The sequence below is a fragment of the Antennarius striatus genome, chromosome 24 (genome assembly GCF_040054535.1).
Source record: "Antennarius striatus isolate MH-2024 chromosome 24, ASM4005453v1, whole genome shotgun sequence".
Taxonomy (NCBI): Eukaryota; Metazoa; Chordata; class Actinopteri; order Lophiiformes; family Antennariidae; genus Antennarius; species Antennarius striatus.
Genome location: NC_090799.1, coordinates 5,991,650 through 6,017,017, shown reverse-complemented (window position 1 = coordinate 6,017,017; position 25,368 = coordinate 5,991,650). Strand labels below are relative to the sequence as shown.

The 25,368-nt window shown below is 46.8% G+C and overlaps 2 protein-coding genes across 6 annotated transcripts; one reads left to right on the top strand and one right to left on the bottom strand.

The window, feature by feature from the left end:
• Positions 1-1,071: 1,071 nt before the first annotated feature.
• Positions 1,072-18,447, bottom strand: mbd5 (methyl-CpG binding domain protein 5). 2 transcript variants are annotated; one of them, XM_068308997.1, is made up of 10 exons: positions 18,411-18,447; positions 13,517-14,124; positions 12,193-12,295; positions 10,522-10,693; positions 8,031-10,436; positions 5,461-5,687; positions 4,262-5,383; positions 4,058-4,131; positions 3,885-3,960; positions 1,072-3,790 (listed from the first exon to the last, which is right to left on the bottom strand). In XM_068308997.1, the coding sequence occupies exons 2-10, from the start codon at positions 13,627-13,629 to the stop codon at positions 3,728-3,730; spliced, it is 4,356 nt and encodes a 1,451-aa protein (XP_068165098.1). In that variant the 5' UTR covers positions 13,630-14,124; positions 18,411-18,447; the 3' UTR covers positions 1,072-3,727. The 2 variants fall into 2 exon arrangements, with proteins under 2 accessions (XP_068165098.1, XP_068165097.1); XM_068308996.1 differs by having other exon boundaries at positions 4,262-5,386; positions 18,411-18,446.
• Positions 18,428-23,824, top strand: orc4 (origin recognition complex, subunit 4). 4 transcript variants are annotated; one of them, XM_068308999.1, is made up of 15 exons: positions 18,428-18,568; positions 20,327-20,432; positions 21,007-21,080; positions 21,293-21,369; positions 21,807-21,897; positions 22,009-22,084; positions 22,169-22,254; positions 22,339-22,387; positions 22,474-22,625; positions 22,708-22,881; positions 22,961-23,047; positions 23,119-23,227; positions 23,293-23,388; positions 23,462-23,526; positions 23,601-23,824. In XM_068308999.1, the coding sequence occupies exons 3-15, from the start codon at positions 21,024-21,026 to the stop codon at positions 23,778-23,780; spliced, it is 1,299 nt and encodes a 432-aa protein (XP_068165100.1). In that variant the 5' UTR covers positions 18,428-18,568; positions 20,327-20,432; positions 21,007-21,023; the 3' UTR covers positions 23,781-23,824. The 4 variants fall into 4 exon arrangements, with proteins under 4 accessions (XP_068165100.1, XP_068165101.1, XP_068165102.1 ...); XM_068309000.1 differs by lacking the exon at positions 18,428-18,568 and having other exon boundaries at positions 20,321-20,432; XM_068309002.1 differs by lacking the exons at positions 18,428-18,568; positions 20,327-20,432 and having other exon boundaries at positions 21,037-21,080; positions 21,565-21,897; positions 21,974-22,084.
• The last annotated feature ends 1,544 nt before the right edge of the window (positions 23,825-25,368 follow it).

Sequence of the window (25,368 nt, the reverse complement as noted above, 5' to 3'; positions counted from 1 at the left end):
CTAACAGGTAGTCAGCCTGATGATGATGATGATGATGATGATGATGATGATGATGATGATGATGACAGTGATGCTGATGTTGTTAATGGGTGTCAACCATCAGCCCGGGAGTGGCTCGTTTCCATAGTAACCCGAGGGATGATTAAGCACAAAGACCAGGTGGCACGAGCAATGTCAGTGACGAACTGAATGGGAAGAGGAGAGGGCGCGCTAAGAATCACGGGAAATACCACTTCATGCAAAGCTTCATCACGTTTTTAAACCTGCTACTGATGAGTGGCTACGTCACGGGATGAAACAGGAAGTGTGTTGGAAACAGGAAGTTAGTTTGTGTTCACCCGATTAGCAGCTAGGTTAAGTGGAGCCAAATATCGCGAGATTCACGGTAAGGCGAAGTGAATATGAGACGACTGCGATCTTCCACCGAACAATTATAATTTATTTAATTTATAATTTAAAGGACCGAATATAGCAACAATTACTATAGACGTACAACAGGAAACAGGAAGTGATGCAATGCAATTTCCATCAGAGAAGGAGGAGCCAAAACCAATTTGATTGTCACTGGCTGTGATTTTTATTATTAATGAATTAAATAATTCATTCATTAATAAACCACTTTAAATAATTTAAAGCGGTTTTAAATAAATTTCTACAATCAGTCAGCAGAGTTTAACCCTTGATGAATTAGAATAAGAATCAGAACCCACTAAATGGACCTTTTGACGTCGAGTCAGAATTCTGCCGTGACAGCCTGTTTATCCGAGTATTCTATGTCGCTTTAGGAAGCGCATTAAAACATTTATAAGTATTTTATATACTTTACTTTATAAATAAAATTAACTTATTTCCAGCCACCAGTTCATAATGACTTCCCTTAATTTTCCTTATTCCCTTGGGAACATTCTGCTGTTATTCCGCTAGAGGGCAGTGTGCAACAAGAAACTGTGGTTCTACATGGATCGATTCATTAATTGGGTGTTGGTTAATTGTTAACTGAGTGAAGCGGTCCTTAAATGTAGAATAAACTGTTGAGGGAACGTGGAACATAAATACACATCGCACAGCTGATTGTTCAAGTAAGAGTGACCATGTTTTTAATATCTTAAACATCTGTGCAACATTATTCAAAATGTTACATCACTGCATGACCTGTAATGTTTCACAATATTTACAAAAAACTGCTGCTTACATCAAACTTTTAAAAAAAGTCCAAACAATCTCAAAATAATGGAACAAACTATCCCTAGCCCACAGTAATGCAAAAAGAAAAATAAACAGAGCAATCAAGTGCACATCATACTTCACGCATGTCTATTTTCTGTTAAGTATATATTAGTGGGGAAATATATACTTAATTACAAGTTGTAAAATAAAATACTGACAACGAGAGTAAGAGAAAAGAGAAAATAAAAAAAATCACTCAAACTTCAACACGCACACAAATGGGACGAGGAAGAAGAGAGAGCACAGACCATCTCAAAACTCTTGATCACAAAGAACATGAAACAGATCCATACACATGGGTTCCCCGCGTGAGGCTGGGTTCCTGCATGTCATTGCACAAAAGAACGGGTAAGAAGCAGAATGAACTTTACCGAAAGAACTCGTGTTCTCCAGACAGAACGTCACATTTTTGAAAATGGCAGGATTTCCACGCCATGGATTACAGTACAAACTCAACCATGAGGTTGTTAAATGTGCACCCTGAAAAAAAAAATTGAAATTTGTCAAACGACCTAACGTTTTTTTTTTTTTCACGCTTTGAAGCAGACATTTGACATTAAAAATGATTCAACCTCTCAATACTGATAATTCTGAAGGCTGCAAACAATTCAGCACGTCATCAAAATGCCCTCCATTTGTCCCGTGGTAGGTAGAAATGAGAAAACTGTTGTGTCCTAATAGAAAACACAACCTGCTGCTGTAAAGTTAAGTGTAATTCTCAGGTTGCTTTTTGAGGCCAGTCGTTTCTTAGAGTTTTACTGGCTGAGAAAGAATCTCTTTCTCTCTCACTTGTTAGCTAGAAATGCAGATTGAATTTGACAGAGAGGCTGATCTTTGCCGTCGGTTTGCAATATTGCACTTGATGATTCTGCAGGTTGTTGTGTGTGTGTGTGTGTGTGTGTGTGTGTGTGTGCTCCACCCCTGACTGCTGAGTCCAAGACAAACCAAGTGATGGCAGCTAGTAGTGTTAATGTGGCGTGACGCCGTCGGCAGAGACGCTTCATGACGACCAAGTCTGACCTGTGACGCTTAAATAAAAGGGAACATCACATCTGTGACGAATATATGATCTATCAAGTGTTAAAAACAAACATACATATACACATATAAGGCTTGAGTTCTCAACTCCTGGTAGTATTATTGCCATCTAGTATATTTGTAAAGCTTAAAATAAATATGGAGCACTGTACATAAATAATTTACATCAATAAGTAAAAAAAACAACAACAAAAACACAAGGCCCCGAAGAAAAAAAAAGAAATGCTTGGACTGCGCGTTAGTGTTCCTCGTGATCATCTAGACGTGACGCTACCTAAAGCTATCGCTGAGGCCAGAAGGACTAGTCGTGAAAACCCACTTTACAAGAGCTCCACAACAAGAACACGATCGAAGACTGAACTCCTGTGACTCGGCTGCAGCCGAAGGAAAGTCCACCCTAGAAACACCTGGCGATGCGTTCAGGGTCTGCCTCACTTGCTCTGGAGTTTCCAGCTCTATAATGGTTTAGTTGTAATCAAATTGTGCTGAGTTTCAACTATGATATTTCATAGGAAGAAATGGACCAGAATGCAATGCAGCTGTAAAAAAAAAAAAAGAAAAAAAAAGGTGATGGGATGTTTGGACTTGAGGTGTTTGGAGTTGATTCCATCCTGATTGGCCCGTCCACATGACAAGCCAATCAGGTTTACGCGGCATCAACACCAGGTTGGACTTTCCCTCCATCTCTGCTGACGGAGCAGAGGAAGCCGGATCAGAACGTTTGAACACTTTCTGCTGGTAAAGTTCATTCTGGTTTTTCTTTTTTCAATACAAATGAACACTTTCAGTGGTGGGGGGTGAGTGAACTCAACGCTGGCGCCTACTGTTCCCTTTAAATTAAAACGTAAAGAGCACGACTTACAGTTCGTCATATAAAAGCTTTAGGTTGTATTCTTATTTATCCTATGCATGAGGCCGTCACAGCCACACTTCTGAATAGAAACCAACACATTGGTTCACTTCTGCTTTGTTTGTACAATAAAAGATAAAATGTGCATTAGGTATGCTTGTACATGACATTGTACAATATTTACATACAATTCTTAATAGCATGAAATTTCAGGATTATCTATATACATATTGAAAATGTATCAGAAATATTTGGACTGTCTATTTTTCTTAAATATGTAAGGTAATGCTTGTAGCTTTTTTTTTTGTTTGTTTTTACCGTCTTATACTAGAAAAAAATAGTTAATTCAGTGAGCTGTAGACAAATTGCAACCATTTCTGACGTTTTCCTCAACTGTTCTTTTTTTCCCCCCTCTACAGGTAAAACTGTAGGGCGATTGGAAGTTCCAGCACCTTCTGTAGTCAGTCAGTAAGTCAAGTTGATATCATGGAAACAGGGGTGTACCACTCAGAGTCCATGTAGCACCTGTGGAGAGAGCTCAGACCGCGTCAAGGCCGAACGGACCAGGACTCCGAAGGCTTTGACGACGTTCTTGGGCCGACACATTCAATGTTATCTGGATATCTTCCTCCTCTTAGGCTTGGGGAGCTTCACCTGACGATCCCTGGACGGGATCTGAAGCGCACACACACAGAGGGGGAGACGTCTGGGTGAGGATAGACGTGAAAAGCATGGCTTGGTGATGTGGAGGAGAAGCTCGGATACTCACTGTGGCCGACATCTTGTCCAGCTCGCTCATGGCCTCGTGGATAGCAGCTTCCAAATGATTATTCAGTTTGCCCGGTCTGTGGGACGACATCACACGATAATCAATCACCTGCTCCATCGATCCCCCACATCGGGGGGAGGAATCAGCTTCGGTAGCGTGTCTCGTCTACTTACTTTAGGCCTCTTTTGGCGGCGCGGTCTAGTGCCTCTAGGTCGTGGGTTAGTGTTTTTAGCTTCTCTGGCTCTACCTGCAGGAAACAGAAGCGACACTCAGTGTTTGGGGGCACCAGCACATTTTCTCACCCCCCACCCCCCCCCCCCAAAAAAAGAAAAGAAAAATAGAATTGTCGCCTCTTCTGTTATGAAATCGTTTCTCACCTTGGCCGGGTCGCGCAGCTGCATGGCGGCGCTGTGCATTTGTTCGTCCCCGGCCAGCTTCGCGGGCCAGGGCGGGAAGCCTTTGAGCTGGCCCCACACCAGCTCCCCCATGTTGAAGGTCCGGGAGCGGTAGTGGAGCAGGTCGGAGGAGGGCGAGTCCGGCTGCCGCAGGTCCTCCTCGCTGCTCAGGCTCTTGGTGTCCGAGGGGCTGGGCACCATCCCGTTGAAGTGGCCGTTGTAGTGGCTGTAGTCTTTGGCTGACGCCAGCGGCCCCTCCAGGCTGGTGGAGGAGCTGGGCGACTGGTCGTCCCCTGTCAGCTCCTGCCGGGGGGGCCCCAGGACTTCTCCGTAACCCCGGGTGTTGAAGTGGGGGGTGGCGCCGTTGATGTGGGCGCAGCGCTCCGCCTTTTGCTCCAGGCGGTCCTTGTAGCCGGCCGGAGTCCGACTGCAGTTGTTGAAGCCGTAGCCGTCGTCCAGGAAGCCCTTGTCGTGGGCCATGGCCAGCCCGTGGTCGTTGGACCCCTCGGTGGGACAAGGCGGGGCGGGGGCCAAGCTGGCGGGTCGCTCCATGCAAGGACTGCTCCTCACTTGAGTCGAGCACTCCAGAAACTCCTCGCCTCCCCAGGAGCTGTTGTTGCTGTGGGCGTCGAAGCCTCCGGCGTGCTGCGTCTCCCCGTCCCACGGACCCCTGGGAGTCCCGCGGCCGGGGGAGCGGAAGTAGTCGCCGGCCTCGTGGCCGTCCGGTGTGCTCTTCCCCGGATCCAGGTTCCTCTGACCCCGCCCCAGCCTCACCTGCCTCTGCCTGGCTTGCTGGGACAGCCCCTCCCCTTCCGGGTGCCTGTGCAGGACGGGGTTCACCGCTTTGGGGAGGCTGACGGGCTCCCCGATGGAGGCGGTGAAGGCACTCATGGCGCTGAGGGCAGGCACTGGGCTGGCCTGGGTGGTCCCGCTCACCGTGGTGGTGATGGTCACGTGCATGCCTTTGCTGGCGGCGTCCACCACAGCTCTGTAAATGGCATCCACAGACTCTGGACCCCCACCGGGGCCCCTGTCGGAGCCGGCTGGAAGACCATCACTCTGGGGCTGCTGCCCCTCCCCGAACTGTTGGTGCGACATCATCCCCTGCTGCGGACATAGAGGAAAGGTCACGACACCACAGAGACGTCCCGAAACGACGGAACCGACCGGACTCCACATACCTGGTAGTTCTGGTACAGGCAGGACATGGAGCCGGGGGGGGGAGCGCCGCCGCCGCCTCCGTCTGTGTAGGGCGGGTTGTCGGAGAAGTGCTGCTGCACCTGGTAGGCCGGGTGGGGGCCGACCCCCTGCTGCATGCTCTGGTGGACCTGCTGCTGGTACATCTGACCTCCGCCGGCACCGACGTGTTGCTGCAGGCCCATCCCGCATCCGAGAGACGAGGGGTTTCCTGCAACGCCATCCAGAGGGGAGGGTCAGAACGATGCCTTCGTCACCTGATCAGCTTGTGTCACATGTTCAAGACACCAGTTTGATAAAAATGAGTCATAAAGTCTCTGTTTCACTGCCTTTGTGCTTCACACCCCTCTAATTGTTCCGTTTACCAGCAGACGGGGACGCCAGAAACCTCACGATTGCACCGGAAGTCGCACATGAACAATCCACGGCGCCGAACGGACGTGTTGCCAAACACCCGGCGTAGGGCAGACGCGTTCGCGGAGGACGAAACGCCAGAGAAAAGGCCACAGATGTGGGCGTGAATGGAGCCCGGCGGCGGCGCCGCGCAGACAAAGCCGGGGCAGAGAGTCTGCGAGGCCGAGCGCTGCTGGGTGTGTGTGTGTGTGTGTGTGTGTGTGTGTGTGTGTGTGTGTGAGGATGAGTGGTCGACTGGAGCAGCTGGTGCGATGCCGCGTCGCTGAAGGGCAGCTGTGTGTGTTCTCCATTTTTTTTCTCCCCCCCTTTTCTTTCTTCTCCTCTCTCTCTCTCTCTCCAACACCGTGAACTGCGACTCGGCCAGACCCCCTCCCCCCGTCCTCTCCCCACATCCTCTGCTGCTGCTATGATATAGTGACGGCTGTTGCCGGGGGAGGTTACCATAGGAACCGAGTGATGATTGGTGGTGCTGTCCACTGCCAGGAAGCTTGTTGGGGGAGTTGGGTGGGTGGATGAGGAGGGAGGGGGGCGCTACGACGGGTCGGGTGGTGTGATTTTAGCCGGCTGGGGGATGGGGGGCAGTCAGCTGGGCTGGAGGAGGCCTGGGGGGTATACAATGAACTTTGGGGTATTTTGTGGAGGGGGGGGGGCCTTGCTGGCTGTCTAGAAACAGATGGTTAGAGGCTGATGCTAAGAAGGCACCCTCAAAGAGCTTTCAGCGCTCTTAGATCTATAACACATCATCCAAATTAGCTCAAAGTACAGTAGAACATGTGTCGCCACTCTCCGGTCGTCACAGAGATCTATCTATATAAGTATTCTGACTGCAGATGCTGCTAAAGGCGAACAATTCACTCACGTTATTTGGGCTGCAAATGTTAAAAAAGTATTTATCTTGTGTTAATAATCTGTTTACACCCCAATCAGTCCAACACTGGGAGATAAATCACAACAGGAAAGACAAAAACGACGCTGGGGTGCCATCGCCGATCACAAATGATTGCCTTCCTGCCACCCTTACAGAGCCGGAGACGAACCTCAGAGGCTGCCCACCTCCCGATCGGCAGCCACCTGAACCTCAATGACGATGTCAGAGAAATGTAAAGTATCAGGAGGACAGCTGGTGGTACGACCGGGGGGGTCCTGCAGCACATCACGGGAGACATCTCCATCACCGACCCCACCGGGGGGGGGGGGCCTCGGAGATGCACCATGAATACATAAAACCCATCGTACAGTCCTGCAGCAGCAGGACAGCAAAATGATCCGGGGCCTTTTCAAAGCTTTCAAAAGCGACACAAACAGAAAAAGCACAGTCATTCACACACACACAAATACACACACACACACACACACGCGCGCACACACACACACACGCAAACACAACAGCACATACTGTAATACACAAGCCGTCACAGACGTGCACACACTCACAGGCCTAAACCCTCATTAAAGGCTTCACTCTGGTCTCTATTCAGGGTCTATCGTTACTATAGCGACCAGCTCGCTGAGCACCCTATCAGGGGTGCTTCCCTTAAAGCATGATCCACATCACATTTCCATCTTCTTACGCGAGTGACGGATGCTAGCATACAAATAAAACAAAAGAGGAGCACTGGCTGACTGACAATTAGCCGAGCTTCAACGGATGAAGGAGCCGACTCATTATCTCAGACGCTGGAGGAGCCCGACTGTCTGGGCTCCGTCACCGACATCCTCTAGTCTCAGTTCAGAGCCACCTTCATCCAAACACCAGCTCGTCACAATCAAGGACCAGGATTCGGCGTCATCCAACCAGAGAGAGGGGTCCGGTTGGACAGTCGGTTGGTATCAACCATCAGATTTAATGATCACAAAGATGTCCAAAAAAATACAGGAACAATGATTAAAGTTCCCCAAATAAAAAAAAAAAAGGTTGTTAATTTTAATCCAAAATCAAAAGCCTTAAAATATAAAAAACCCGTTCAGTTTTAGACTAATCCTGCTGAATATAATGGAAAAGGTAATCAACTCCGCCCAGTCCACCTACTACAGGTTAAACCACGCCCCTCTCAAAGCTTGATTGGACGTCTGTACGGGTGGACTCTTAGCCCCGCCTCCCTCTCACACCCATCTGTGTGTATTGGAGTGATGATCTCACCTTTCTCAGAGAGGGTCTGCGTACAGCCTCCGTCGGCTCCTCCGTGTGACATCACCACCATGTTAGTCCTCCCCATACCGTGATGGAGGCTCTGCTGCGCGGGGTGGGGACCAGGATGGGACAGCGGTGGGGGGTTGGGGTTAGGGCAAACCATTGGCATGCCATCAGGACCTACGGGGCCGCCTCCCGGCCCCAGAGGTCCGCAGTTACCCATGGAGGATGCCTGCATTTGGGCCATGATGTCGGGAAACTGGCCTGGACGAGAGACGAGGTGGCCCCCGGAGGTGTCCATGTTCTGGCACTGCTGCATGGGGTCTCCTGGGCCCCGCAGCCTCTGCTGCACTAGAAGGCTCTGCTGAGGGCCACCAGGAACCATACCTGTATTGTCGCTGTAATGAAGCTGCGCGGCTCCTTGGGGACCGGGCCCCGGGCCGGGGCTAAGACCCGGACGATGGCTGCTCCCGGCCAGGTTGTGGGAGCTCTGGCAGCTCATGGACTGGAGCAGCTGGGCCATGGACGTGTTCGGAGGAAGGTTTCCCAATCGGCCCACTTTCCGGAGCTGCTCGGTGGCACTGGGCCCCGCCATGTGGGGCCCACCCATGCCTCGTTTGCTCAGCATGTTGTAAACCATGTTGTTACCTCCGTCGTGGTTCGCGGCGGCGCCACCTGACGACTGCCTCCGTTTGCGCATGGGGTCCCTCTGCTGGGCCATGAGCTTGTCCCTCAGGGCCGCCCGGCCACTCTGGCCCTCAGTAGTGTTGAGCAGCATGGTGGAGTTTGGTGGGAGCATTGGGTTTAAAGTGCTGTGTCCTTCCATGCCTCGAGGGCCACTCATGGAGCCTGGGTGGCCCACACCTCCTCCGTTGCCCCCTCCACCTGCCCCCATGCCTGCGATCCCGCCGCCGCCCCCGGCCGTGCTGGCAGTGCTGTTGCCGGCAGCGCTGACTTTGTTTTGATTCGCTAGCTGTGCTTTGGCTGCAGCTGACAAGAGGCTGCTGGCAGGGAAGGAAGCGGCGTTCTGTTGGTTGAGGAGCTGATTGAGGGGCATCCCCAGAAGTCCTGGGTGACCCTTCTGGGAAGTGCTGGGGGCTGCCAAAGAAGATGACGATGATGAGGAAGAGGTGGGAGAGTACATTGGGCTGCTATGCTGCTGGGTGCCGATGGAGTTTCCCATTCCGGGCAGCAGCTGGGAGTCTTTGTATTGGTGGAGGGGGTCAGTTTTGTTGGTTGAGGGGCTCGAGGGCATGGCTGGCTTGGGAGACCCCATCGCCGACCTTGGGGAACGGGGAGGGGCCTTCATGGTACCACATGGGGCCTGGTGGCCTGATGGCATCGCAAAGCTCCCGTGGTCAGAGGAAGTGGAGGAGGAGCGCGAGCGATGAGGAGACGCCTCCATTCTCCCGTGGGTAGGTCCGGCGATGTGGACAGGGGAAGTGACAGGGGAAGGGGACATGGAAGAAGCCGGACCACCCTGTTGAGTCCTTTGAACGTGGCCGCCGTGCCCCACGGGACCGGGCTTCACTGTGGGTAAAGGTAAGTTGCTTGGCAATGGTACGATGGCGGGTGGGGGTATGTTTACATTCATCATTGGTACCTGAGAGTGGATGTTGGGTTGGAAGTTGGAGGGGTTTGGGGTGTTGGTGGGCAGCTGGCTGATGGGCTTGTTGGGGATGGGGTCAAGGATTCCTAAGGGGTCTTTTTCAGAGGTCAACTGCCTCTTCTGCAGGGCACAGGATGGCGGTATGGATGGAGGCGGGACAGGATGCACAGGGGGCTGTGTTTTATGGTGAAAAGCTGCACGGGGCATTTCCATACCGGGAGGAAAGTTCCCCCGAGGCATGTTCATGTTCATGACTGGGCTTTTGGCAGTGGCCGTAGGGGAGAGGGGCGTACTAGTCCTCCCTGTCATGGTGCAGGATGACTGGCCCGGAAGCGGACCGTGGAGCATTACATTAGGTGGGGAAAGAGGTGTCCTCGTGTTCCCATGGATAGAGGCGGAGCCAGGACTGCCAGCTCCTGGAAACCCACAAGGATTGGTCCTTGGAAAGCCTTCAGGGCTGCCTAAAGTGTCTGCACTGGGCGACTGTGAGCCATCTCTGTACAGCTTAGCACTGGAGGGAGGTGGACTCAGCATGCCTCCGTAACCGACTCGATAAGGGGATTTTGGCCCCAGCTCCCCACCGCCCAGCCTCTGTGGCCTGGGGTACCCAGAGTAAAGCTCCAGCTGTTGGGTTCCACCTAGATCCTGGGCTGGATACAACCTCTGCTGCTGCTGTTGTCCAGCAGCCATCATCATCTTGAACGGGTTTTTGCAGTCTGTGCTGACAGCATTGGGCAGGCCATCGTGAAGTTTAGTCCTTATTGCTCGTTGAGTCACTGGATGCGCAGCGACCGCAGATGATGTACCTTGAAACCAAACACAGCAAATTTGAGTTGAAACTAAATGAGCGCCAGGGCAGGACAGCCAATGATATGTGGGGTAAAGTCGTACCTCCACCTGGACTGGTCAGTGTCAGAGGCGGGTGCCTCTCCATGCTCTTGTGCAGTGTGGCCACAGCCAGAAGCTTCCTCTTGTGAATGCAGAGTTTGGTGACGTCTTCATCTGCTTTCACGTCCTCCGCCGTCCGTTGCTTGACAGCTGCCCCGGGGTCGAAGTTAAACACCTGAGGATGAATAGAAAGAACGGTGATGTGAGAAGACACAACTTAACCTCGAACAATCACTGTTTACTTGTACTGACGGAACGAGTGAGAGAGAACAAATCTGACACTTTCGTGAATATAAACTTTAAACTCCTCTCATTCACAACTTGAAAAGCACAATGCTTGATTCAAGACACCCTGTCAATAGTTCATGCTAGCAGTTCAACATAAGCAATACACTTCCCAAATAATTGGAAATTTCATAGACACTATATGTCTCAGAGCAGTTAAGAACAAAGTCTCAGACACAAAAGAAGCAGGGTCACAACAGTCACCGCATCAACCCGCAGTGCTCTAATCATTTTCTGTCTAAAAAAGACAATTTAAAGGAAATGTGGAGAAGCGGTCAGAGGAGAATGTTTTGGGTTTGGGTTGTTTACATCGTCTTTATTGAGACATAAATAATAGAGCAGAGAAGTCAACATTTTCCCCAGACTGAACGCCATCAGACTGTCAATGGACTGGCCTGACAGACGTGGCGTTGGGGACAGATTTAGCTTCCAGAGGGATAATCACTCAGATTACAACATGTGATGTGATACAGCGGACACCTCCCAACACCCCACGTTTGAAGATGGCTCCTAAATCACTTCATACATGCTGAGCATTCGGTCGGGCCCACCCCCCACGAACAGACAGCAGCAACCGACGGTACGTTTTTTCCAACACTTTACTCATTTTGTGGGAGGAAAAATGGAATTGCTGCCTTTTTAGAACCGAACAGCAACAAAAACATCAAATTGTCAGAAGCATGTTTTCCTTTCAATTCAAAAAAATGTATTTGTCCCCAAAGGGGCAATTGAAGGCACATAAAACAGGATTAGTGCACAAAAAAGAGATGCAGAATGCAAAGAGCAAAAAAACCAGACTTAATATACAGAAAGCCAACACTAACACGAACACATGTGACACCACTCCCCCCTCACACATGTTGAATTTCTCTCCGTTCCTTCACCTTTCCTTTCCCTCCCTCCAAGCTTCAGGAACGGATGTCAAACAAGCCATTTGTCTGATCTGGAAGACGGGACACGACTCATATCTGATCATCAGCTCTGGATTAAAACATCACAATCCGTACCACACACACACACACACACACACCGTTTCTCATAAGCAGCTACCAAATGGAACAAAGAACTGAATGGCATTTAATTTAAAGATCCCTTAATTTGTCTGAAGCGGACAGACTGTCAACGCTATGAATTTCTCAAAAATACCTGTCCAGACGACCTGCAAGGTGAAGCGTGGAATTTTTTACCTCCTAGAGCATCTGATGTGTCCAGCTCGTGGTTAAAAACTCAACCACCTGACCAACAGGTTTTAATCAATCTGTCTGTGCTTTTGAACAACAGCGGTTTTTTTTTGTGATGAGCTTCAATGTTCTGGAGTCCAGCTAAGAGGCAGCTGTTTGTCTGTTGCCCGACTGCTGCGTTTTAAATGAATCAGGACAAAATAATTACCTTGTGGAGGATGAGTGGGCACTCCAGGCCACATTTGCAGGTTCCATCTGTCAGCAGGTAGGTCTTCACCTGCTCCAAGCTGGACAGCAACGAACCACTGGGGCTGCACACGGAAAACAACATTAGAGGTGCCATTTCAACTGGTGAGGCTCCACAGCACAAATACATCCTGCTTTATGCTGCTGCACTTATTAGTTTCTGCACATCGCTCGCTATTTTTAGACCGGAATGCTGAAAAATAACATATTGCATTCATACTAATATTTTTATGTGGAGGTATCCAGAATTTATTCCTGACTTGGATGAAGAAGAGAGAACCTTTGCCCACATAAATGTTCCACAACCAAGGGATTCTTTTCGGTGGGTTAGCAGCTCGTTGAAATCAGGCGATGCTGCAGGATTTACAGGACTGCAAATATGAAATCAAATAGCAAAATCCTCCCACTCCACAGTGCAGAACCACAGAGGAATTCTTCCATCCATATGAAATAAAACCTATGATTGAAAAAGTGACCGTGAGGAAGGAGAAGGGTTTTGACCAATTTCAAATGAGAAGGATAGAGAGGGGAAAAAAAAGAAAAAGGGTGAAATCCGACAAACGCCTCCAGCTTCTGGTTGTTTTTCAAACCGGTCCAGCCCTTACATACACCGACATCTGAGACAATGCAACCTGTGGTTGAATCATCAGGGGATGTCAGGACGGACAGATGCACATCCCTGAAGCAAACGCAGCTTCCAGCGTAGAAGAACAGGAGCACATGGAAGTGTACGGTGACGGTATCAGGCCACAGCCGCAGAAGCACACAGGATTCTTTCCAACACCCAAAATAAACCTGACGCCAGCCAACTGCTTTACTTCATTGTGGCTTACAAATTCACATGGTGGTGAGGAACACCAACTTCTAGTTGACCGGTAAACAATCCCACTCATTAGTGGGAATCCCTGCTCTCATGAATGAAATCCTCCAGTCAGGCTCAGAATCGAGGAGAATGTGGCATCTTTTTTTCCTTCTAAACTGTTTTCCTGTTTTGCATCTTATTGTCACTTTACCACAGCCTCCCAAAACAGATTTTACAGCTGTTAAGATTCCAAATACACGGCAGCTAAACTCCAGCAGAAGATGGGAGGACTCCACACACAGAAGGCAACAGGTCTCTGCTCACCTGCTGCAGCATCAATCTAACAATTATGCAATTAACCATGAGCCACTGCAATTAACCATGAGCCACTGCAGCGACCGAGGAGGGTGTCTATCCATTGTCATCTGGATGGATTTACTTCCTGTCAAACACGTTTAAAGCATGTTTTGAGGAACTGACTCACCTTACGTACACGACCCCCCCACTGTGCTCTGCCTTGCGCTGCCAGCCAATGGGGACCTGGACAGGGACGGCCTGCCTCTCATCTCCCGCCTCACAGTCCTTTCCGCCATTCATTGCTCCACCGGTTTTACGCTCGACACCTCAAGAGGTATTTCTATCATACATCAACAAGTGTCTTCGCAACGCGCCGTCATGTTCCGTCTTCCAAAGCCGTGGTGCAGGAGGAGGTGGAGGGTGGTGGAGGTGGGCGACGCCGCAGGACTGTGTCGGAAACGTGGACGTTGCTCTCAGGCGGAGCCGACGGGAGGGTGGTCGGGCGGGTAGGGTGAGGCGAGCTCACAGCAGACCCCACCCTTTGAGCTGCTTCATGGCTACGGCGCTGAATGATGAGTGGACCTCCATTACTGCATCTCGTCAATCGGAGCCATCCGACTCGGGAAGATGCCGGTTGAAGAAGACAAGTTAGGATTGGGTTTGAGCGACGCTTTCAAGGGGAAAATCTTGACTTTAATCTCTGACCTATAGGGTACAGCCCCTCAGGTGGACAGCTGGAGTGTGTTCAACATATTGGTTCCCAAACACAGTTGGGTAATGGTATTCCCATGGTTCCTGTGTGGTCAGAACAGAGGGAGAGGGCAAATGAACTCACGAGTTAAATCCACAAGTTCATAATGCACTGAGAATAAAAGACACGCACGAGTGATTTCATTGACAACCAATTACTTCCACTGTCCTGTTCAATGTTAACACTATTGATGCTGAACTGGCTAGCATTTCTGCATTCCTACTGGGACATCATCGGTGTAATATTTCCAGTTCAGCAGAAGGAGAGAACCTGGACTTCTTTACAGCCAAACCTGATCAATTCATTCAGCTTTTTTCATGTCACGGTCCAAATACTGCAGGTTGAAAATGAAACTTGTTCCAACCGTTTTTTGTTTTTTTTTAACTGTGTCAGAACGGGGAGCGATTCTCCGAGAGAGGAATTTAAATATTAGTAACAACTCCAGCTGGAATCTAGAGATAAAATCCAGTATGTGAGTGATGGAGATCCAGGTGAGGCTGATGCTGCTGACTCATAGCTGCCCGCTGACAACAGCACAGAGGATGTGAGGTGAGGAGGGCAGCGCCACCCTCAGAACAGTAAAAACCAGGCAGCGCATAAAACGTATGCTGTTTATCTGGAAATACACGGCAGCAACAGTCGCACCTCATCTCAGGAGAGGTGTGCAGTGTGAGAAAAAAAAACACACATCATTAAAATCTCATTTCCCAGAAGCCCATGTTTGGAAAATGCTGAGGTAACATAGATAATATAATTCTTCCTGCTGTGATCACCTGTGAGGAAAAAAGCTTCTTCTTTTTTTTCTATTTTACTACAGCATGACCTAGGATGTCTCTGGCTCTGATGATTGTTTGAACTCCTTCTTTTCTGCTTCTATCTGGTTTTCTGTCTCAGCTGGAATAAGAGATGAGAAGGACACAGACTGGATTATTGCGCCAAATGTTCGGATTTTTTGCTTATAGCAAGGCTTCCTAAATCTGCCACCTTACTAATGTGAAAGCATAAATCTAAACTTTCATCGATTTTCTAATCGGGGACAGGGATATCCAATCTGTAACCTTTTACTGCTGGCTCTCCACTCATATGACACTTTTTGGGCTTTTTTTATTTAATCTTCACAACAAGAACCCGTCGGAGAGAAAGGGCAAATACGAGCAAATAGCACAGTGAATTTGACTCTTCCTACAGATGACATGTCTTAATACAGATATTTTATGATGCCGTCTTTTCCAGCTAGGTATTAATGAATGATGACCTAGCTTTAAAGCCTGGATATATATCTGAAGCATCCAAAATATAAAGTGTCAGAAATAAAGTTGAGGGAACAGAGGTCCCTCAGAGATAACATCAAGTGAAATTCAGAATAAGGAACACTTTATTGATCCTCTTGTGAAGGACCTGCAACGTACGGTCAGAAACCCTGAGACCAACACAGACGACACTGACTGGGATTTAACTGATAGTGACACACTGTGTGTCACCTGGGAAGGTAAATCTGACCTATTAGAAATTCCATTTTCCACCCCAGCATAACATTAGACGTATCTATTATTTGCATGTGACAGAAGTTTGGACTCAGGCCAGCTGCACATGTCATATGAACTGTTTGGAATGGACTCAAAATAAATAATGCGGACATAAGAAAAACAGTCACAGGAATGTCGTCTCAGAATGAAAGAAAAAAATGTCTGTGATTAGAAATTACATCAAAATGACAAGTGGAGCCAAAGCCAAAGGTTGAGTAACTGAGTTAGCAATCCATTAAGGATGGCAGCTTTTTAAATGAAATGTTCTGTTTCAGTTTCCAGACTTAAAAGACTATAATCAAACAAAGTAGCTTGTTTGCATTTTATTTCATATTGCACAATTCATCCAAACAAAGATGGGTTTAAAACATGCAAATTCATTCAGTGTAGATGATATGGTGCAATCCAAGTCTCCAAACCATAATGAAAAACATTTTTTACACTTTATTTGGGCCGTAACCTAGGAGCTAACAGTGCTAGCTCTGCAATAAGAACTTTTCAAAATCAATTGAGAGTTTTAATATCTTCTGCAGAGTTATGCCATGCAGGATGCACCAAATCACTTCATGGTTTTAGGTTGTTTTCCATCTTTATAGCTTCAGAAATGTTTGAGGGACTAACAAAACTTCACCTGACAAACAACAACCATGAGGACGTATGCTGAATTTATTCTTTTAAGCGGTTCACATTTTGAAGTTTGCAATATTCTGCTGAAGGTCTATCCAATCCAAACTCATTATAATCCTAATTGTCTTGACTCATTCCAACCACAACAAGTAAACAAACTTGCAGCAGCCGGATAACTTCACCTCTGACTCATGGTGCAGATCACGAGCTTAAAACACAGAGCAAAAGCATCCGGCGTTTGGATGGCAGCATCAGTTCACCTGCACAGACCAGAAGCCTTTATTCTTCACTGAAGAAAACACACTGTTCTGCTTTTATGTTGACGTTTGTTCAGAAATATTCACATTACAAACCACAGCTACCCTAACCCTAAAGGTGCAGATAAACAACATCACATCACTAAAATTATTTTAAGTCAACAGGGCCTGTCATTTCCCTGAGGAACATGTGGCAGTGTTCCTGTTTATTCCTGGATTTACTGTGTCAATAAATCATGAAATTACATTCATGAAAAGACTGTTTGTTTGGATAAGCATAATGACATAAAATAAATGAAATCATTGCTTAACCACACAAGAAGAAACATGAAAGTCAGAGCAGGTTTTTCACATTGACAGCGAGTTTATTCCATCTTTAAATTTAACAAGCATAACAGTGAAGATAAACTATTTATACTTAAATAGTTTTTTAAATACTCTTTTTAAAGACACCGGTCAAATTTAGAATGAGGTGAAATCAGAACTTTGAGAGGCTACCTGGGGAGAGAAATAATTCTCTCTTCATGTATTCCTGCTCAGCTGATCCTGTTAATAATCTCTGGAAAATCTCACGAACTAGGGTGCATAAACTACATGAAATCAAATCATTTTTGTCAAATGATTTTTGTCATGATTTCAATATTTCTGGAACAACAACACCATCATTAATCTGCAGACACATCTACTGATAACATATTCTTTTAAAGAAGACTACATGCATGTGATACATGGTTTTTAAATATAATTTTGCATGTTACACTGACTGAATAAAGCCGAAAGTGTGTGTTTTTACCCACTCTGTTCTGTCAGATGTTGTCAAAGACAACCAATGGAAGTTACTTGTGCATGTCACACACTGTTTGTTCATACAGTATACTCCTGGGTATGCTAAAGGAAAACATTTAGGATAGAATCTGTGCCACATCCAGATGGTAGAGTAGTGGGTCCTGGTGTCCTCTGTCTGAACCTCTGCTTTAGCATCTGGTCTGTTAATTCCCTACCTAGCATTTAACTCCTGGTGTAACCCCATGGCTACGGCTAGCTGTAAATTAGCCACATTGTCCTGCAGCAGCCTTCAAAGTTGACAGCTAGAAGAACCTAGCTGGATGACAAGACCTTTTCCTCAAACTGGACATCCTGACAGACGCTTGGGTTCATCACCAAAGCAACCACAGTGGCTCAACGTCAGATAATGGCAAAGCAGCTAGGTGAACATTAGCCAGACTGCTGATCAACTATGCCAAGTGTTGATTTATTAACGGTTTAGCCGCCAATGTCTGTCGCTAAGAGGTTGCTTAGCGTTGATTTTAAGACGCGGGGAAACGAGGAGCTCCGGCTCCATCGTCCGTGGGCCTCGGCGTTGGAAGTGACCGTGTCAACAAGCGGAATCAGCCCTCACTAGTGGACACTAGCTGGGGGTTAGCATAGCGAGCGTCAGCTGTCTGGCTACCGTTAGCTAGCTGGCTAGCTAGCTAGCCAACTAGCTTGTTGTAACGAAAATGAATAAGAGGGCGAGCTCGTCCCACGCTAATAACCGTTTCAGAATTTAAATGGCTAGTCGTGACCGGGCTCACGCACATTGAGCAAACGCAGCTCACATTCCGATTTCAAATTGCCGAAGTAAAAAGCAATTAGGCCCGCGTTTGGTTTCGAGCCAGGCGAGGCCAGCGCCAGGCCGAGTTAGCAGAGTTAGCACGGGTTAGCCTAGCATGCTAACTGTAAGCCCGTTGCGTTTGCAGAGTGCGAAGAAGAAGAGGGGGACGCTTTTCAGGCACTAACGTCTCTGTCTGCGTCAAATCTAGCAGTAAACAGTCCGCTCCGACCCGGGCCTCCCGGATAATTCATACCGGCACTGAAACAGTGAAATAAGCGTGCAACAGAACCGTTATGGAATAAGAAAAATAAGAATAAGAAGCCTACCCATTAGTTCTCTGCCTCTGCTGGTTCTCCTACACTGGGATATTGGAAATGATGGAGAGCCGTACTGCGCATGCGCGTCCAGAGTATCCAGCAGATGAGAAAGGTGATGCACCTCCAGAGTTCAGGAGCTGGGAAGCTCTGCGAAAAAGAAAGTCGAGGTAAAATAATTTTTTTTAAAATGGACAGAGTCAGTATATGGGAGGGGGGACTCGAGACAGGACGTAGTGGAGTTTACTGGTTCCCACAAAAGGGCCCGGGGTCCTTTCAGGTGTTCTAAATGGAAATGGATTAGGTATTTCTTATTTGACTTGGTTTAATCTTGTGACTGAATGAAATTAAAAAAATCCTCCATTTACCTGGCTACACTCCCATGCACATCAAATGTTTTAGAATTTTTTTGTATGAGATGATGACACTGGAAGGGCACCCAGAGGAGCATATAATTCTGATAAGGCCTGACAAAAGCCTGATTTTATTTAACTTCAGTGATCATCAAGTTTCCAAGAAAGCAGATACATCACAGAAATGTCAGAGTTCTGTAAGGTAAAAAAAAACAATCATAGATCCATCTGTCTAGTACAGAGTTCAATGGATCCACCAAGTTTCAGGTAGTCGGTTTACACGTAATTACTTACAGTGATATTATCACCGGTTTGTTATGATAATAATGAAAAATATTTAGGAATATTTAATATAATTTCTTAAATTAGTGAGGATTCTAAATGTTTATGCAATGGTTGTAGAATATTTAATTTATTTAATAATGTGCTAACCACATTTAATTCAAATTTATAATCATAGAAAGGATGAAACACCTTTAATTTTTTCTCGGAATTATGATGTTTTAATAAGATAAATAGTATACGAGATCAATACTACACTGATATTAATTAAAAGAAGGACACAAAAGACTTTTTATAATTATGGTAAAATATCTAAAAAGCAAAAGCACAGGGCAGAAAAAAATGCAACAACAAACAACATAAATATCCCATGGATAAATAAAGGTCAGGCAAACTGAAAAAAATAAGAAATAGTTCAGCCATCTGAAGTGAAAATAAGATGCAGCTTGGTTTTGAATTTTGTCTGAAGGTCAAACCCGAGGAGACGTTAAATGAATTTGTTGTATGGCTGCTGTAAAAGGATCGCTTCATGTATTTTTAAGGGCAAACACAGAGCTCAATGTGAGAATGGAGAGCTGTATTTTAGAATAATGTGACAGGATAAACGTGAGCGGTGACAGAGAGATGATTTGTGAGGTTTCCACTGGCTTACTGAGGCTTTTTTCATCAGTCAACCAAACGCCAAAGGAAACATTAAAGTATCTCCAGAGCGTCATCATTAATGTGAATGAATGAATGTTGTGAAGCAGGCCAAACACACACACACACACACACACACACACACACACACACACACACACACACACACACACACACACACACACACACACACACACACACACACACACACACACAGTTACAAATAATTACTTTTTCTATTGTGACTCAGAGCAATAGAATGCACTCCAAATAAAAATAAAAGAACGGAACAAACAATTATTATTATTATTCATAAAGCGCAAATTATCTAAAATTAAGATTTGGTTGTTGTTTGAATATTAATTATTTGTTTATGAAGAAGAATACATTTTATTTGAAACAACAATTACTATCACAAACAGAGGAGTGGATAGTAATGCACACAGTAATGAAGTGTGTAATTAAATGATCCACAATCCGCATCTGTACCTGAACACAACTCAGAATACTTCTTTGATCCGGATCCGCTTCTGCACCAAATTTAGTTAAACCTGTTGACAACTTTTAGATACAGTATACTGTATGCAATAAAACAAACGTGGGTAATGTCCAACAAAGCCCCTCTGCTGTGTTTGGGTCTGTGTTGACTCTCAGCCAATCAGAGCCGGGAACTCAACCAAAGCCGGAAGTCGTCATAGCTGTCAGAGCAGTATTCCCGCGAAGGTTGAGATCGTTTCCTGGTCGCTGCTTCGTTCCTCTGGTATGTGTCCTGGTTATATTTGTTATATTCATCACTTGTCAGACTAGTTTCACCTTAAGTAACCAGTCGAACTGTTTTTGCGTCGCTGAGACTTAGCGTGATGCTAGTTAGCGGATGTAGCACGTAGTTAAGTAGTCCGGGTCAGAGCGATACTAAACCTCATTCATAAACTTAGTGATTAAAGCATTCCTGTTCGATGCTAAATGTTTCTAAACCTTGACTTCACATGTTGGATAATTTTTGAATAAATCCAATTTACCCTATAATTCGGCATAAAAATAATCCATAAAATGTTATTAAAATATGTGTGAATTAATTTTAGAATTTATCAAACCCTATATGGAGCATTTGTCACAATGCAAAATAATTGGGATTTAATATTACTGATAACACCTAAACTATGTATTTGCTGTTTGCATTAACTTAATCAAACAGCAACAATTTAAATGTCTCAACTCAAGTTTATTTCCCCAAATACAACATAAGATGTTATTTTATTTCGCTTTTACTGTGTATTTACTTTAATTCTAGACGCCACCATTCTGTTCTAACCAATGAACTGTATGCCATGCAGGTTATTGTCACGGCAACATGAGCAAGAGGAAGGTGAAAGATGCTCATCTGCCGGTAGGAGAATGCATCACAAAGGTTTGTATTTATTGTCTTATGCCAAATATTTCAACTCAAGAGATTTAAAATCCTCCGTTTGTTGTTGTTGTTTTTTTTGGCCCAGTTTCTAGTTGTTATTTTGTGTGACACAAACTACAGAGATGTTAAATCCCTTGACAGCGCACAGATGATGAATTCGGTGTCATTTTATTACTGTTCTCTGTGACGTCCATATCTGTCTTCATTTTCAGCTTCAGGAGATCTTAAGGGAGCGGATTTGCTGTCAGAAGCTTCCTGTTAAACCAGAGGGAGTGGAAGCTCAACACAAGTAGGCTCATCAGTGGCTTATTCCTCTGTGTTGAGATCAGTGTTTTGTTTTTTTTCCTCCATATTTAATCACTGCATTTCATTGTTGTGGAGAAGAAGGGGCTGTAGAAAGAAAAATAATGGTACAAGCAGGGTTAAAGAAATAAAACCCTTGGGTTTAACAAGAAATTGCAGCGGGAGTGTTTCTGTGACCCAGTTCAGTCTCGCCCGTCTGACAGCGCTGTCCCAGTTTGTGGGCCGGAGGAGCTCCGTTTCCCGGGTGACCGAAAGCAGCATCCCAGGTGTTGCTGTCTGGAGCCTCCTGGAGCTTCAGCTGAAGGGCTTACTGACCCAAAGCAGGGGGAAGAGCATTATAAAAGAACATAAATATCCATTTTTTACTGCAATGACAACTGGAGGAGCATCATGGGTATTGTAGTCCAAACATTGTGTTTCCAGACACCTCCTGGAGCTGCTGAGGCGGACAGCCGTCCACGGGGAGAGCAACTCCGTGCTGATTGTTGGTCCCAGAGGAGCAGGAAAGACGATGGTGAGCCTCTGCAACCAGAAAATAGACTTATGGGTAAAAGATGATGAATGAGTGCTTCACGTCCTGGGGGTTTTAGTGTCTGATGGGAGGTGTGTGTTGGTGAGTCTGCAGCTGCTGAAGTGTGTGCTGAGAGAGCTGCTTGAGGAAAAAGAAGTGCAGAAGAATCTGCTGCAGGTTCACCTCAATGGTAACGACCCGGGTCTCCTCATCCAGAGTAATGGAGTAGTTTTGGATGAAATACTCAGATACATTTCCCCCTTGTTCTCCACAGGCCTCCTGCAGACTGACGACAGAATAGCGCTAAAAGAAATAACGCGGCAGCTCCATCTGGAGAACGTCGTTGGCGACAGAGTGTTTGTGAGTGTACGGAAATAAACGATGTCATAAATGATGGAATAAATCGGATCAAAACCGTTTTTTGTTTTTTTTGCGTTATTGCAGGGAAGTTTTGCAGAGAATTTGGTGTTCTTGCTGGAGGCTCTGAAGAAAGGTGAGGCCACTAATAATAAATTACGAGTTTTTGGTTGTTGTTTTTTTAGGGGGGGGTTCAGATGACATGTTTTGGTTTCCCACCAGGTGATCGCAGCAGCAGCCGGCCGGTGCTGTTCGTCCTGGACGAGTTCGACCTGTTCGCCCACCACAAGAACCAGACGCTGCTCTACAACCTGTTTGACGTCTCCCAGTCTGCCCAGGCTCCCATCTCCGTGGTGGGCGTCACCTGCAGACTGGTGCGTCTCCGCCCTGATTATCAATAAAGTTCATATTGAAGATGACTATACAACACATTAACAGTGGTTTCTTTCCGCGCAGGACGTCCTGGAGCTGTTGGAGAAGAGGGTGAAGTCGCGATTCTCCCACCGTCAGATCCACCTGCAGAGCGGCGCCACGTTCCCCCAGTACCAGCAGCGGGTCGGAGCCCAGCTCAGCCTGCCGGACGACTTCCCCGACCTGAAGTTTGCTCAGGACTGGAACGCCAGCGTTAAGGTGAATCACAGGTCCGATGGATGCATCTCCAGCTGGAGGAAACACGCTGCATCTTTACTGTTTTTTTTTCGTTCTCCAGGCTCTGAGCGAAGATAAATCCGTGGAGGAGATCTTACGGAGACACTTCAACAACAGCAAAGATTTCCGATCGCTGCACGTCCTGCTGGTACAACCGATCACAAACCTCGCAGCTCCTCCCGCCTCGTTCAGCTTTCATATGAACCGTTTTGTTTCTAGATGCTGTGTCTGAGTCGCGTCTCTGTGGCCAAACCTGCCATCAAACCTGCAGACCTGCAGGAGGCCAGCAGGCTGTGTTTAGGAGACGCTACGGCTAACATGCTACATGGTAAAAACAGATGAATTTTTACTCTGAAGGGTTTGGATCCGTTCTTATTTCCCTATTTTGTTCAGGTTTGTCCATCTTGGAGCTGTGTTTGATCATCGCTATGAAACATCTCAGCACCATCTACGACGGCGAGCCCTTCAACCTGCAGATGGTTCACAACGGTAGGACGCCGCTGCAGATCCAAAGCCACACCTTCTCCACGGCGGCGACGTGACTTTATATTGTTTCTTCCAGAGTTTAAGAAATTCCTGAAGAGGTCACACTCCATGTACAACTTTGAGCAGCCTGTCATCATGAAGGTTTGGAGCCGTTTGTCCCGATCGGAAACGTTTAAGGATTAGTCTTTGATTCAGTCTCTCTCCTCCGTCCTCAGGCCTTCGAACACCTGCAGCAGCTGGAGCTGATCCGACCCGTCGACGGCGCGGCGTCCAAAACCCAGAGGGAGTACCAGCTCATGAGGCTCATGCTGGACCACAGCCAGATCACTGAGGCCCTGCAGAAGTACCCACAATGCCCCATCGATGTCAAGCAGTGGGCCACATCAGTGTTCTGATGCATTGTCTTCTATTTCACCAAATAGTTTAATAAATATACAGATAAAACTCATTTTTAGCTCTAACGCTTGTGGTTTGGTAAAACTTTGATTTCCCATTAAGGGAATATGGGAATTCCATCCAATGAGTCATTCTGCATTACCTCAGCTGCCTGTAGGGGGCAGAGTAGTAACGCATTCTGCGGCATCAATGAAAGAAACAGTCACAATCTAAAAACACATTTATTTACAACACGTGGATCACTTCAGCTGAAAAACCAGTTGCTGTGAGTGGCGGCGCTGGGCAGGGACCAGTCTCCTCTGGGGTCACGCTTCCAGGGTTTCTGAAAGAGTTTTCTGATGTAATACTTCCTCCAACAGGAGGTCAGAGGTCAAACCCCAGCAGATTTGAGAAATCTTGGGATGATTTTGGTGTTCCCCCCCCCCCCCAGTTTGAAATTCCCGACTTTATTTCCTTTTTTTAGTTTCACATTTATTGTAAGATATAACATGTATGGAGAGTGAAAATGGCAAAGATGTCCCGATTTTCTTCTCGGGACACCAGAAACCCTGTGAACACGACCTCTGCAGATCCTGGATCAGCGCTGCAACTCCAGAGCTTTGAGAAATGTGGGGTCAAAAATGCTTGTAGTGTCTCATTTTTTATTTCTATATTTTTTTTTGTAGAAATTTCAGCCCTGGCAGCCAGACGTATCCTGCTGCCAAGACATTCTTGGTGTGTGTGTGTGCGTGTGTGTGTGTGTGGGGGGGGTGTCAGTCACTGGAGTTCAATGATTCCTCTAAGATTCTCACCAAACGTGGGGGGGGGAGAGCAGGAGACTGAGATGCTGGAATGAAATCCCTGTAGTGGCTGATTGCGTTAACACATATTGCAAATGCTCTTTTGAGAGCTTTGGGGGGATTCTTCAGACTCTCAGGGGGACCCAGACGGGCTCCTTAAACACCCCCCCCTCCCCTCAGGTTGGATGTGATTTACTTTTTTTTTTTTTTAGTGCTTTCTTAGATGCCTCACAAAGTACACCAGCTTTTTTTAAGCTTACACAAAGCGCACCTTTTTACGTTTCGCACGGTGAAGGGAGGGTTTTTTTTCGCCTCGCTGCTGCGTCAAAAACACCAGAAAAAAGATAAGAATGGATGTGGAGGAAACATTGAAGTTCAACACACACTTATAAAGTTTCAGCTCAGAGTATATAGTTAATACAAGTATTTATGTTGTCATGTCTGTACAGCGCCTGGAGGGGCAACAAGACACAAATGTTTCACTGGTAGTTTTCTATGCACAGCGACGGGAGGCTGAGCCGTGAAGCCTGCGTCCATTCACACACCTTTAAACGGGAGCTTGTGATTGGTCGGCGCTTTCTACACTTTCCATCCATAACGTGACCTCGCTGGGTCCCCCCCCCCCCCTCCGAACAGTTTCGAAACAGGCAGGCCAGAGAACCAGAGGAGACGTGAGTGGGTTCAAGGAGCTGATGAATGCTGGGAAATTTCGGCGCTGCTTTGAATCGTGGGAAAGGCAAGCTTCAGGATGAAGCGCAAACTCTCCTTGAAGCGTGTCTGTCATGAACGGATCTCAGAACGTGGGTTT

What these genes read in the sequence shown, in the direction of transcription:
- mbd5 (XM_068308996.1), bottom strand. Translation starts at nt 13,629, where the DNA reads ATGAATGGCGGAAAGGACTGTGAGGCGGGAGATGAGAGGCAGGCCGTC. An exon ending in GCCTGTACCAGAACTACCAG is followed by an intron (nt 5,387 to 5,460) that starts GTATGTGGAGTC and finishes CTATGTCCGCAG; the next exon opens with CAGGGGATGATGTCGCACCA. An exon ending in TGGACAAGATGTCGGCCACA is followed by an intron (nt 3,791 to 3,884) that starts GTGAGTATCCGA and finishes TGTGCGCTTCAG; the next exon opens with ATCCCGTCCAGGGATCGTCA.
- orc4 (XM_068308999.1), top strand. Translation starts at nt 21,024, where the DNA reads ATGAGCAAGAGGAAGGTGAAAGATGCTCATCTGCCGGTAGGAGAATGC. An exon ending in GCTGGAGGCTCTGAAGAAAG is followed by an intron (nt 22,388 to 22,473) that starts GTGAGGCCACTA and finishes GTTTCCCACCAG; the next exon opens with GTGATCGCAGCAGCAGCCGG. An exon ending in AGCAGCCTGTCATCATGAAG is followed by an intron (nt 23,527 to 23,600) that starts GTTTGGAGCCGT and finishes CTCCGTCCTCAG; the next exon opens with GCCTTCGAACACCTGCAGCA.